Source organism: Carassius carassius, chromosome 4 (genome assembly GCF_963082965.1).
Source record: "Carassius carassius chromosome 4, fCarCar2.1, whole genome shotgun sequence".
Classification (NCBI taxonomy): domain Eukaryota; kingdom Metazoa; phylum Chordata; class Actinopteri; order Cypriniformes; family Cyprinidae; genus Carassius; species Carassius carassius.
The window spans coordinates 33,977,611-33,990,565 of NC_081758.1; the positions used below are offsets into that span (position 1 = coordinate 33,977,611).

Here is a 12,955-nt window from a genome sequence, read left to right on the forward strand (position 1 = left end):
AAATCAACAAACCAAAACACTATACCCTCAAACAAACGAATGGTCCAAGCGTCTGACAGAACCCAGTTAAACTAATCATAACTTAAGAATAAACATAGCAACCCAAACAACCAGGAGTTCACACCAAACCCAACCGAGTTGAAACTTTATAGGGAAGGAAGGAACAGGTGTACACAATTCCATTGACGAGCCCTCCAACCACACCCACTGACCGGTCTTAGTGGAAGCAACGAGGGACTTATTATAGGAGAAATGCTGAACACTAAAATTAGTCCTTTCATTTTCAAGGGCCCAGAATGACTGAATACTGTTTGAACTCCCATCAAAGACTCTGTGATTAATGATTCTGCATTTTAATGTGCGTGTGTGTGTGGTTCTAGACTTGGGTTTGATTTAACATTTGCTCTTGAGTCATGAATATTGCACTCTGAATTGAATTCATGAATTGGCCAAACTGACAGTGATGAGTAAGAGTGTGCATGTTAATATTTTTCAAGCAATAATGTATTACATTTTTTATTACACATAATCAATATTTAATGTCTTGATAAAACCACAGATATTTTTCAGTGAGCCATCATCATGTGAACCTAACACTTTACAGTTTTAATCAATCATTTATTTATTTTATGAAGAAGATATGTTTCTCTCCAAAAATGAATAAATAACTGAAAATGTATGACTGGCTCTAAATCATTCACGGCCGAATCTCTTTTGCATTGATGTACATGATGTTCTTGTGCATTTCTGCCCCTCCTCCACCTCCACAGAAAACCAAAACACTCCTAATGAGTCATACCAACTCTAATTAGTGTAATTGGGGTTAATGATGTGTACATTGAGCTGAATATGAAATATCCGAGTGGGTGTCCAAGTTCGTTATCTAATGGCTGAAAACACACACACATACAGAACCAAATGAGCAATTTAAACATAATGGACCTGTTAGCTAAAAAAAAAAAAATATTTTTTTAATGCATCTAACCATTTCAGTGTAAAAATAAAAAAAAAAATTTTTTTTAATTATTATTATTGCGAAAGATAACACTGTCACTGTGTATTCCATATACATGTGAAAGCTCAGTGGAAGCCAACAAAAACCATGCCAATCACCACCCATTCAAGGAAAACCTTTTCATTTATATCTGTCAATGCAAAAGACAACATAATAATATATCAATATAAAAATGAACAATAATACACTTTATTTATACACAGAGCTGTTCATATAATGGAGCCCATAGTGCCTCACAAATCAGAGTATGAAACCGAATAAAAAAAAAAACGGAAATACAATATTTTAAACACAATCAAAATCTGTACAATTACAATGAATGAATTTTAATGAATTAAACTGAATTTTAAAAATGGTGTATTATATAATTTAATAAACTTAATGTTAAATTTACAATGTTTGCATGAATTGAATATTTTATTTTCGTCTACCATCAATGCTTTATTTATTTTTACGTCGGTTTACACGACGCTATCACGATTACGTAAGAGCTCATCGAAATACAAATAGCCCCCCTCATGGTTTGTCCCTATTTGGAGTTACAATAACAGTACAGCAGCGCGCCCACGCACGCTAGTTCTGCACGCGCCGATAGGTGGCGAGCTTGAGTCAGCTGTCAGCGCGCTCTCGCAGTCTATTTTGAAGGCAAGCGATTGGAGCACAGCGCGGGGGTGAGGACGCCCGCCGTCAGCATACACGTTACCCTACTCAACCATAAAGCTGTAGTTTCAAGACATATCAGGCTTTTTTGAGCGCAAAATCGAGGTGAATAGCCCGGACGCTCTAGCTCGCTGAATCAAGGAAGATTTTTAATTCTTAAAACGTGTCCGAGTTCGAGACGGGAAGACATGGCCACGACTACATGTACGCGCTTCACGGACGAATATCAGCTGTACGAGGAGCTGGGCAAGTAAGTATCACGAGGGTAACGGTTGTGCATGTGTGGAACTGTCCTGCATGAAGATTGCATGATGATATTTGAACAGGGTTACCAAACTGACAGCAAGCGCGAGGTGGTGGTGCCCCGATAAACGTGTTGTGACAGAGGGACACACGCAAGTCCTGCCAAGATCCGCTGACCAGCACTCAGACCTTCTAATATGATTTCAAAACAACCCACTTACCGCAGATGCAACAAAATATTGATTAGTGCAACGCCCCTCGAGCAAATATTCCATGATCATTAGATGTAAAAGTAGAAATGCAAGATCAAAATTTATTAGCAGTTTGCTCTGGGCAGTATTTGACATTTCCACATAATCAACATCTTGGTGCTTTACTATAAATACTGTATTATGATATTGCGATGTCAGATTCGTGAACTAATCGTGCTGATTCAGAATCATTAAAGGAATCGGTTGATCCTGTTCACAATCCGGTCTGAACAATTTGTTCACGAATCTGACTGAATCGGTGCAAAGGTTCTTAAATGAACCCGGTTGTCTCTGCATTTGGAGTGAATTGATAGAATACTTGCAACTTGAGGCAAACTTTATTTCAGTAGCAGAAATATAAACAAATTAAAACGTACTGGAATTATGTTTACGTCTTTACTGTATGACAGGTTGATTACAGATTCGAAAATTCCATTTGTGCAAAATCTTTTCAGCCAAGAGGTTTAATTGATTTTGAGTTTTAGGATTGTAAATTCAATTTATATTTAGGCTGTAAGTGACTGAGGTGGTGAGATATGACTATTTGAAATGTTTTTGAGCTTGTAAAATGTCATGCTGGAATTTCAGGGACCACGTGATAACGTGATTAAATCATGGCCTGAATCATTGAATCGTTATTTTGAATCGGTTCTTTGAAGTTTGGAAAAAAGGTTTCGCGAAAAGGACAATAGAAAAAAACGCTACTACTACGATTGTCTATTTCATATGCTTACATTATTGTTCAAAAAACCATTCTTGTAAGAACCGTCAAAATAATGCATTGTTTACCACGAGACATAATGTTTATGTGTACAAATATGACTTCCTTTAATCTGAGTCTGGATAGTCAGTGCTTTACATGCGTTTAAGTGCATAGTTATCTCTTATCTCTTTCTCGAAAATCTCGTTTTTTTTGTTTTTTTTAGAACTGGGATTGAATGTAGAGGTTATGCAATTATCCCTGGGAATCAAGTATTACAGGAACAATGAGTGAATGCTGAGATAGAGAGGAAGAGGAAATGAACAGCAAGGATTTAGGGATGCTTTCACGGATCTGAAGGGGCAGCAGGGCAAGAGCATTTGATGAGGGTCTCATCATCCCTCAGGCCTGAGGTCTAGCAGAAAACAACATTCAAATTGCGCACTGCTGCTCAAATCAGCAGAAATATGCTGAATTTGTGATTATTGCACATGACCTCTGACAGCACATCATAGCACAGAATTGCATGTGACCTGTGTGTTTATGTCTGTCTTCTACACTGTAGCTCCAGTCATCGCAGTAATGCAGGGAGAGGTGGTTGTAGAGGAGGAACTGGCATCTTTGTGTCTCACACACACACATACTTGCATTTGTGGTTTATGAGGACTCTACAAAGGCATAATGGTTTCATACTGTACAAACTGTATTTTCTATCGCCCTACACCTAAACCTACCCCTTTCAGAAAAGTACTGCCAATTTTTGAATTTCATAAAACACTGTTTTGTATGTTTTTTTTTTTTAAACCATTTGTTTTGCAGGGACACGGGAAGTGTCCTCATAAACCATGTTTACATTGTAGTACCCATGTCATTATACTCATTTGTGTCCTCATAAACCATATATACCAGTACACACACACACACATCCAGTTCTTATAAATCACTGTAATAGACACTTTAACTGGCCTGACAAAAACAGGCCCCATTGAAGAGCACTTACGGGTAACTGCGGTTCGTTAAATACTGCCTAGAGACGACCCCTGACATGATTGGCAGTGGTTTTGAGATATTTGAAATATTTTTTTAATGATGTCTGATGACTTTTTTCTAAAGTATTTTTTGATGCCATCAATGGATTTTTCACACTAAGACAAGGGACGTGTTAAAACATTTAAGTAAGGGTCAATGGTGATATCTGGGTGATTTACACAATATAAAAATTACACACTTCAACTTTTAGTGTACTTTCTAATAGACCCACATATAAGGCTGCACGATGACTAGAATTGCGAAGGTCAGCAATTACATTCAATGTATGTGCAGAGCATTTCAGAGGGAAGCACAGCACTGTGTTCATTTACTCGCTAACAGTTGTTAGTTGCTCGGTTCACAGTAAAGTTTGAAGAAAAAAATCATAATATAGAAGTAATGGGCTATTTTCTATCTTGTTTTGGATCCTCTCTGCAACAAATCCTATTTTTATGAGCGGGGCGCATTCAAGCCTCGCAAGTAAACGGCTGCTGCTATGATTGGCAACAGTTTTGTTTCTTAAAATAACAGATGGATGCTGCTGTGATATACTCTGAAGACATTTGGCTTAAAAATGTATAAGTACTCCGTATATATCAAACGGTATATATCAAATATATATAAAACAGTAGCCTTTATATAAAAAATATATCTGTTGGAATAGTTACGCTATTGTAACATTTCAAATTTTTTAAATGTATTATATTTAGTATTAATTAGTAATTTATTCATATTTTATTATTAATTCGTAATAATTGTTGCTATTATTAAAATTGCAATAACAATTATTATCAGAAAAATCGCAATTGGATTAATTTCCTCCAAATCATTCAGCCTTACCTACCTAAATGAGTTTCAGCGTATTTGTGCAATACTGCCTATTTGGTTTTTATTACAACCCATGTATGATAAAAATAAAATGTGTGTGAAGAGATGCAAACTTCAGCTACGTCAGTGTTTGCATTATTGCATAAATGTAGATTTTGCGAAAATGTTGTTCTAGGCCCAGTCTTCTTTCTTGCCATAAGATGTGAAAACCTATTAAACATGACAAACCTGCTCTGCTGTTTTATTCATATAACACAAACCCAGTTGAGTATAATTTATTAATACAGGCTGCCAGAATTAGCTCTCGTTTTAGTGACGTTCACAGTCGAACAGCCACTTCTGCAAAAGAGTCCGACAGTGTGATCATGTGATGCAGGGACATTTGCCATTGAATAAATAATCTGCTGTGTTTAACATAGGGGGCGGTGGGGGGGTGGGGTATTATCTTACTCTCTTTGTTTCTGTTCCCTTCCCTTCTGAAGTTTTAGAAACAAACACCACACACGCTGCCAGGGTTTGAGGCAGTCTGTCTGGTGTTTTGAATTGGAAGTTTCATACTACAGAAACTTCACTTTCCACATGTAGAACTATTATGACTATGTTGCTATTATACTGTCAGGTCTACACGCTTAAAGTCTCAATCAATTTGTCTTTTATTCCAGGGGAGCATTTTCAGTTGTGCGACGATGTGTGAAGTTGAGCACGGGGCAAGAATACGCCGCCAAAATTATCAACACGAAAAAACTCTCCGCCAGAGGTTAGTCAATTCCTGAACATGTTTTCCTTTTTCGTAACATTATAATGGATGGATTTTAATTCTAGGAACAATTTTACAACTAATATACAACATGGTAAAACTTGGTCCTTTAAAGTTGCAATGTTACCAAAGTATTCATCTGTATTGCGACATACCTCTGAATGAAATGGATTATTGAAAAATAAAAAAAATGTTTTAAGGGAATTTGGCTCTATCCATCAGTTATGGCATTTTGATTAAAAAGTACAAGGTAAAAAAAAATCTTGAAAATATGAAACGTGCATTAATGATTAGTTCACAGTAAGATCTTTAAGATGCATTTAGAAAATGGATTATGAATTTCCAGCTCGTTCCATCTTCACTATGTGCAGTGATGGTAGATGGTAATAGTATGATTCTTTTATATGTAGTATGGTACTCAAAATTGATAAGCTTCATGTATTGTTGTATTTACATCAAAGGATACTATGGTACCAGTAGGGTACCACTCTCAGAAATTCAGTTACAGAACATTCAAAGTACTCAAAGTTTTACAACATGCTGATAACTATATTAAATCTGCTTCCATGGTTACTGTCAGTGCCAAAGGCACATACAGACATCATGGTAATTAGACAGAAACTACACCAATGAAATGGCAGAAAGAGATTTTCAGTTTTTATGCCATCCCGCTGTTGAGGGGTGTGAATCTTTTTATGCCCTTTTGTCCTCCCTCCTGAAACTTGAAGCCAGCAATTGCTTTGCCAAAGTGTCATCCTCCTTATGTCCCTTCAGCTGTGTGGTCATTGTAGTGAGAATGTGTAATGTGGAGAACAAGCACTTGACATGTACTTGATTCCGCAGGCACTGAAAAACATTTTAAAATAGGCCCAACAACCCTCTAAATACAGCTTGTGTGGAGAGACACATTGCTTTCTGATTGCATGGTCACTGGTCAGAGGAAATCAAATTAAGGTTGGGAATGTACTGTAGATTAGTAAAATAGATTAGTCTTTTAAGTGTTTACTTTTTTGATGCACACAAGACTGGTCATTATAAAGCCTGTCAAGATTGTGTCCAGGTTGTATTTTCGTTTGTGTGTGTGTCTTTCACTGTTATATGATTTCATATACACTACCATCCATAACGGTCAAGATGATTATTTTAAATGCTTTTGAATTCTCTCTCTCTATCATTTTTCTTTTTTGTAACTTTGTGTTATTGTGCCATTTTGTCACAAAAAGCAAGTATAGGATGATAAATGTTTACAGTGTAGAATTTGACATTTATTTGACAAAATATAGCGCTGTGTCGGCTCGTGTAGATTAGGAGGGACTGTCTTTAGGCTGAGAGTTACTCTGAGGAGAGAGAGACAATATGATCTGTCAAGAGGTTAGAAGGAGGGTGGGCATGAGAGAGGGAATGTGACCTAGATATACAGAAAGGGAATGTGTGGGAGAGAAAGAGAGTGAGAGATAAGGAATCATCATGAATGACTGTTTGAAAGAAAGACATAAAGAGAGGTCTGACAGTGAAAGCACCTTTGGCACTTGGCAACTTTGTGTGTGTGTGTGTGTGTGTGTGTGTGTGTGTGTGTGTGTGTGTGTGTGTGTGTGTGTGTGTGTGTACGTGCATGCGTGCGTGCAAAAAAAGCTGAGAACAAGCATAGTTACATGCCTGGAGCATGGGACTCTCACCTGACCCAGAGAGATGGACATGACCCTGGAAAAACGAGCAAATAAGTTAATGAAATGTGATTTTTAATAAGACCCATTAGCGTTGCGTCATAGTAATAAACTAGTAGTCTAACCATTGATTTGTCTACTGGTTTATCTTACACTTATTATTTTAGTTATTATATTTTAAGAATGCTGCAGTTTAGTTGTATGGTTTGTTGTGCACTTCGCCCTGTACAATCATCTCAAAAATAGTTGGGTACTTAAAGGGATACTCCACCCCAAAATGTAAATGTTGTCATTAATCAGTTACCTTCATGTCGTTCCAAACCCGTAAAAGCTTTGTTCATCTTTGGAACACAATTTTAAGGTATTTTGGATGAAAACCGGGAGGCTTGTGACGGTCTCATTCACTGACAAGTAAATTACACTGTCAAGGTCCAGAAAAGTATGAAAGACATCGTCAGAATAGTCCATCTGCCATCAGTGGTTCTGCCGCAAAGTATTATTTTTGCTTTATGAAATTCAGATGGAAACACCCAGGGGAATCACTGCTAGATGTTGTTCATTTTGAAAATATCTAGTTTTTCCATTTTTAACTAGCAAGGCATGGTTTTAACCTTGGAAGTTTATATTTTGCTTAGGAATTGAAGTGTGTAGTGGTTTATTAAAGGTATTATGTAAAAGTGGTATAGGAAGACAGCTTCTGTGGGGAACTCATTAGCTCCAGTGGAGCTCCATAGCTGGGTTGACAGTGTTTGGTGTTGGCGTTCTAGTGTTGCGACAGCTTCAGGAGTATGTGTACAACTCAGAGAATGCCCAGCAGCTGAGTTTAAGGTCAGTGCACATCAGCAACAGACAAAGGGGCGGGATTCCAGAGCCGTTTTTTTTGTTGTTGTTGTTAGCCAATCAAGAAGCCTATCTCTATGGTAGGGGTTAGTAAGAGTAAGATAAGGCATTGCAAAGCCATTAAAGGGGTCCTATTATGCTCATTTACAAAGTCTTGATTTTGTTTTGGGGATGAACTAGAACAGGCTGTCACACTAGGTTGTTCGATAAAAAAAAACATTATTTTTCACATATTTTAAATTATAACAACACCTCTCTCCCCAGTCTGGCATGAACGGCTCGAATAGTTCCTGTATCAAATGAAGGCCCGCTTTCTGACATACGAAATGTGCTGTGATTGGTTAGCTGGGCCAATCTATGTTGTGACTGGCACTACTCGACACCTAGTTGGGAAATGTCACGCTCCTTACCATAGCCGCCTGCAAGCTTCAGTGTAAATATTGAGTCAAAATCAAATAAATTTGAGTGCGACCCGGATGATTTATAAATTTGTCTGCCTTGGGAAAGTTAGAGTGTTTTCGACACTTGGTGACAACACATAGTGATATCACAAATCCTGGGAAAATATGCATTGTAGTCCAAATGAGTCGTTTGTTGAAAAGGGATTTCTGTTAACAATAAAATACTGAATAATAGGTAAAGGTGGAACATGATAAATGAAAAAAAAAAAAAATTCTGAACAATGTAATTGGCTCTTCATATGCAACTCCCTATGTCACTGTGTGATGTATGCCGCGTTTCCACTGAAATTACCCAAAACAAATGTAGCAGGAAATGTACCCCCTCCAGACCTGTTGCTTTCTGCGTTTCCACCACAGTCAAAAGAACCGTTTTCCTCACTTTATATTTACAGTAAGATGAAATATGAAATAAAAGACCACTGCCTCCTTTTGTTTTCATTTAAACATATTAATAGCCTCAGAAATGTCATTCAGAGAAATATGTAGGCCTGTATAGCCTGCGTTACAATGAAACGAAATATCATATCGAACAGTATTGCCTCTTTTTATTTTAATTTTAACATATTAATTGAATAAAGACCAAAGATTACCTTTTAGATTTACCCAAAATGAATTATATTTTATGTTTAGCCACTAAAGTGAGAAGGACTAGCAGAGTTGAGACTGCTCTCGTCGGTAAACATGAGCACTGAGCTCCAGCTGATCGTCTCTGAAATCGGCAAAACAAATTACTTTTAAAACTTTAATTTCTTGACATAATAACAGTAATATTTTGAAAATTATCCTAATAAATGGTGGTTGAAATCACAATGCTGCGTTAGCTCAACCTATCAAAATGTTTAGCGCCCAAGTCCCACCCCCGAAAGTTCCGTATCTTTGAAAATAGGGATGCATGATCATGATTTTTCATGGCCGATTCCGATTAGGGGTGTGCACAGATAGTCGAACATTCGAATATTTGTTCTGCTCTAATTATTCGATAAATAAAAAATTATATTCGAATTAAAAAAAAAAAGTTCACAATAAAACCTAATTTGGTCACTTGGCATATTTGAAGATGTATGCAAGCAAAAAATTATTAATGAATGAATAAGGGGCCGTTCACATATCGCGCCTAAAAACGCGTGGAAAACGCTAGGAGCACCGCTTTCTCCTTCTTTCCAAAGCGCTCGGGCAGAAGCGCTTCTGAGGCGTCTGCCGTTGCTAAGCAACAATGACGCGCTCTATCCATGAAGACGCGGAAATTTCAGCAAAGGATAAATGGATTTGCAGCACAAAAAAACGCTTTCAGTAGCTCTGCTACTTAATTTATTTAAAAATGGCAATCCATATACAGCTATGATCAGCTGTCCCTTCATCTTGGCTGAGCTTTCAACGTTGTTACGGGAAAGGATGAAGCTAAATGTTTAGTTCTTGTCACATGACCCGCGGTGCGCTTGCGGCATTCTGAAAAGTTGATATGTTTTTTTACTCGATGCGGTGCGGACGTGCCTGAAAAAACGGGCGTGTCGCACCGCGTGCGCATCGCGGCCGCGTCACTTCCATTATGAGCGCACATACCGCGCGCCTACATTGGAAATAACAAACTTGAGCGCGCAAAAGATGCGATATGTGAATGCCCCCTAAGAACTGCGGTCTTCTACAGTACTTCAAATATGCCGTGGAGAATCACAGAAAGTGGACGAATTCAAGAACATTGTTGCGGCATCTCTCAAGCAACGAATAAACACCGCTTACTTGGAGAATGCAGTGAAAACTCCTCTTCTCGTATCCGCCCTAGACCCTCGGCACAAACATCTCAGGTTTCTCGATGAAAACATGAGAGAAGTAAGAAAAAAAAACTTTTTTGAACATTATCAGAACATTTTCCTTGATGCGAGTGGTGCGGATGCAGCCGCCGTCCCCAACGATGAAGAGGATGCATTGCCCACTCGTCGGAAAAGGCTGAGCCAGTTCTTCAGCGATGATTACAGAGAGTCCAGCCGAGACGAGTTGGAACAGTTCTTGCTGGAGCCATGTATTCCACCAGATGAGGATCCCATTCAGTGGTGAAACGAAAACACGAAGCGCTTCACAAAACTTATTCGCTTAGCACACCGTTATTTGTGAGTCCCGCCAACGTCTGTGCCGTCAGAGCGCGTTTTCTCCACGCCCGGCCTTATTGTTAACAGACTAAGGAGCCAACTTTCCCCCAATCATGTATACATGACCGTGTTTCTTAACAAGAACATTTAAAACAATAGAAAAAAAGCAAAAAGATTTGCTGACGGTTTAAAAGTTTAAAAGTTACGTGTAGGCTACGTTCTACAATAGCCTAATTGCTGCAGGCTGCTTTACGTTTTTTCTTTGTTCACTTTTTTTTTTCTTTGTTCACTTTTTTTTTTGCTTTTAATCTGTACTTTTGTTTGTTTGCACGCATTGTTAAAGGTTTTCAGCTACAAAACACGATGTGTAATGTTCAAGCTTATTGTGTGTAAGCTTGTTCAAAATGACAGAAACAATAAATGTTGCTGAAAAATAACGTCTGTCTCATTAAACTTAATTTAAATAAACGAATATTCGATCATTTTTTGTGAGCTCAAATATTCGAATGTGATATTTGTGGAAAACGCCCATTCCGTAATTCCGATACTGGTTTTTTTAAAAGCAAACTGGCCGCTTCTGATACCGATTTCTGATTTTTTTTTTATCTTTACACAACAAACAAGAAAGAAGGAAAGTGTGCATAAACAAGATGTTTATTTGGTATTTAATAGGCCAAACTGGCTTTTGGCTATTGAAAACAATAACCATAACCATCTGAAATGAAAGGCAGTGCCTACATTCAATACAAACATGGGTGGTACAGACATCAGCATTTAGCTTTTGTTTTTGAATTGGGTTGAAACTACATAGAAATGGCCTTAAATGAAAAGATTAACTGTAACATGTGAAATTAAAAGGCAATAACTGCATAGTTCTACAATCCAAACAACAAAATCAACACACATTCAATAAGATGTTTCTTAATAAGCATTCAGTATTTGTTTTAGTTTTTAAATTTGCTTTTAAATAAAAAAAAAAAGGTCTTTACCAGTGAGACTAAATAAAACTATGCTATATAAATACATTATTCCAAAATGTTAAAAATCAAATAATGTTGGTGCGAACAAAACAAAGATGCAAAGTGTTTCATTCATCCAATTAAAAAAAAATAATTAGGGTAATGATTCACATCTATATTTTTTTTACTTGAGCCAATGAAAAATAAATAACTATTGGCTCAAGTTAAAAAAAATATAGATGTGAATCATTACCCTAAATTTTTTTTAATGGATGAATGAAACACTTTTTTTCAGTGTGCTACAGTAGTTGTTTTTAAATAAAATTAAGTAATTTTAAGGTAAAATAAAAATAATCATCCTAATGCAAAACTGACATTGTCTTCTGGGTTTCCAAATGTGTATGCAAGTTCTAATTTACAAAAAAAAAAAAACATTTAAGATTTGTTTAGTCCGTTTTGTTTCTCATCCAACAGAAGTTGAGCTAAAAATCCCTTCACTGCCTCCGCTTGTGCAGTGCGCAGACAGGTAGAGTACGCTCGAGCAGGAAAGGGGCCAGTACACCAGCGGCTGTTCGCTTCCTGCTATCTGTGCCTCAGACATGTAGCTCTGCACTTCCAGTGCTGAACGGCTGCCCGTGTCCTGTGCTCAGATTTCGAAATACTTCCTCACAAACAACATGGCGAATGATAACAATGTAGTCTGTGCACGCGGGCGCACTTCCGGAAAAATCGGCCGAAGAAAGACCAAAAACTGGTCGATTGCTGATCGCATATTTTAAGCAAAATTTTCCGATTTATAGCCGGTCAACCGGTGCATCCCTTTTTGAAAAGTATTAATTCACCAGCAGTGACTTTATGAGGGGCATTTTTTTACCCTGAACTTTATTTAGATCCTGGTTCCTGCAGTGGAAACACACCGAGTACCAGCCCAAAGTCCCTAGTTCCTGGGTAAAGTTCCAGCGTTGGAAACGGGGCTATAGTCAGAGGCATAAAAAGTACTAAAAATTCTTTCCAAAAACATACTTGAGTAAAAGTTAAAAATTACAACTTTAAATTGTATCACGTTTTAAAAAAGATAAAGTACTTTTTTTTTCTGACAGACATACAGAAGTTTGACTAAAGAAAACAAAACAAAATGCACAGGTCAAACATATATCTAGTGCAACAACAAAAACAATTTAAATGAAGCACAGTGGAACACACATAACAAAACAAAAAAAATACAGGGAATGGGATTAAAAGGAAACTTCATCCTTTCAACCCTCATGGCATCTCATATATATATGTATATATATATGTATGTATATATATGACTTTCATGTATCAGATGAACAAAAACGAGTTTTAGAAAAAAACATCTCTCTTCGTATAATGCAAGTGTATGGGGGATCCAAAAATTACACTTCAAAAACTACACAAAGTGAATATGACAGTTACTCATACAACCACTGTTGATGAATCAGT

At 37.3% G+C, this 12,955-nt stretch overlaps 1 protein-coding gene across 20 annotated transcripts in view; it reads left to right on the forward strand.

Annotated features, from left to right (window-relative positions):
- Nucleotides 1-1,630: 1,630 nt before the first annotated feature.
- LOC132139884 (calcium/calmodulin-dependent protein kinase type II subunit beta-like) overlaps nt 1,631-12,955 on the forward strand; it is an 82,694-nt gene continuing 71,369 nt past the window's right edge. For 6 of the 20 annotated variants that reach the window (XM_059548561.1, XM_059548566.1, XM_059548571.1 and 3 more), the window contains exons 1-2: nt 1,635-1,925; nt 5,389-5,483. In XM_059548561.1, coding sequence (XP_059404544.1) covers nt 1,864-1,925; nt 5,389-5,483 — 157 coding nt within the window. In that variant the 5' untranslated portion in view covers nt 1,635-1,863. Of the gene's footprint in view, nt 1,926-5,388; nt 5,484-12,955 lie in introns of all 20 variants that reach the window. The other 14 variants (XM_059548562.1, XM_059548572.1, XM_059548574.1 and 11 more) reach the window with 6 other exon arrangements.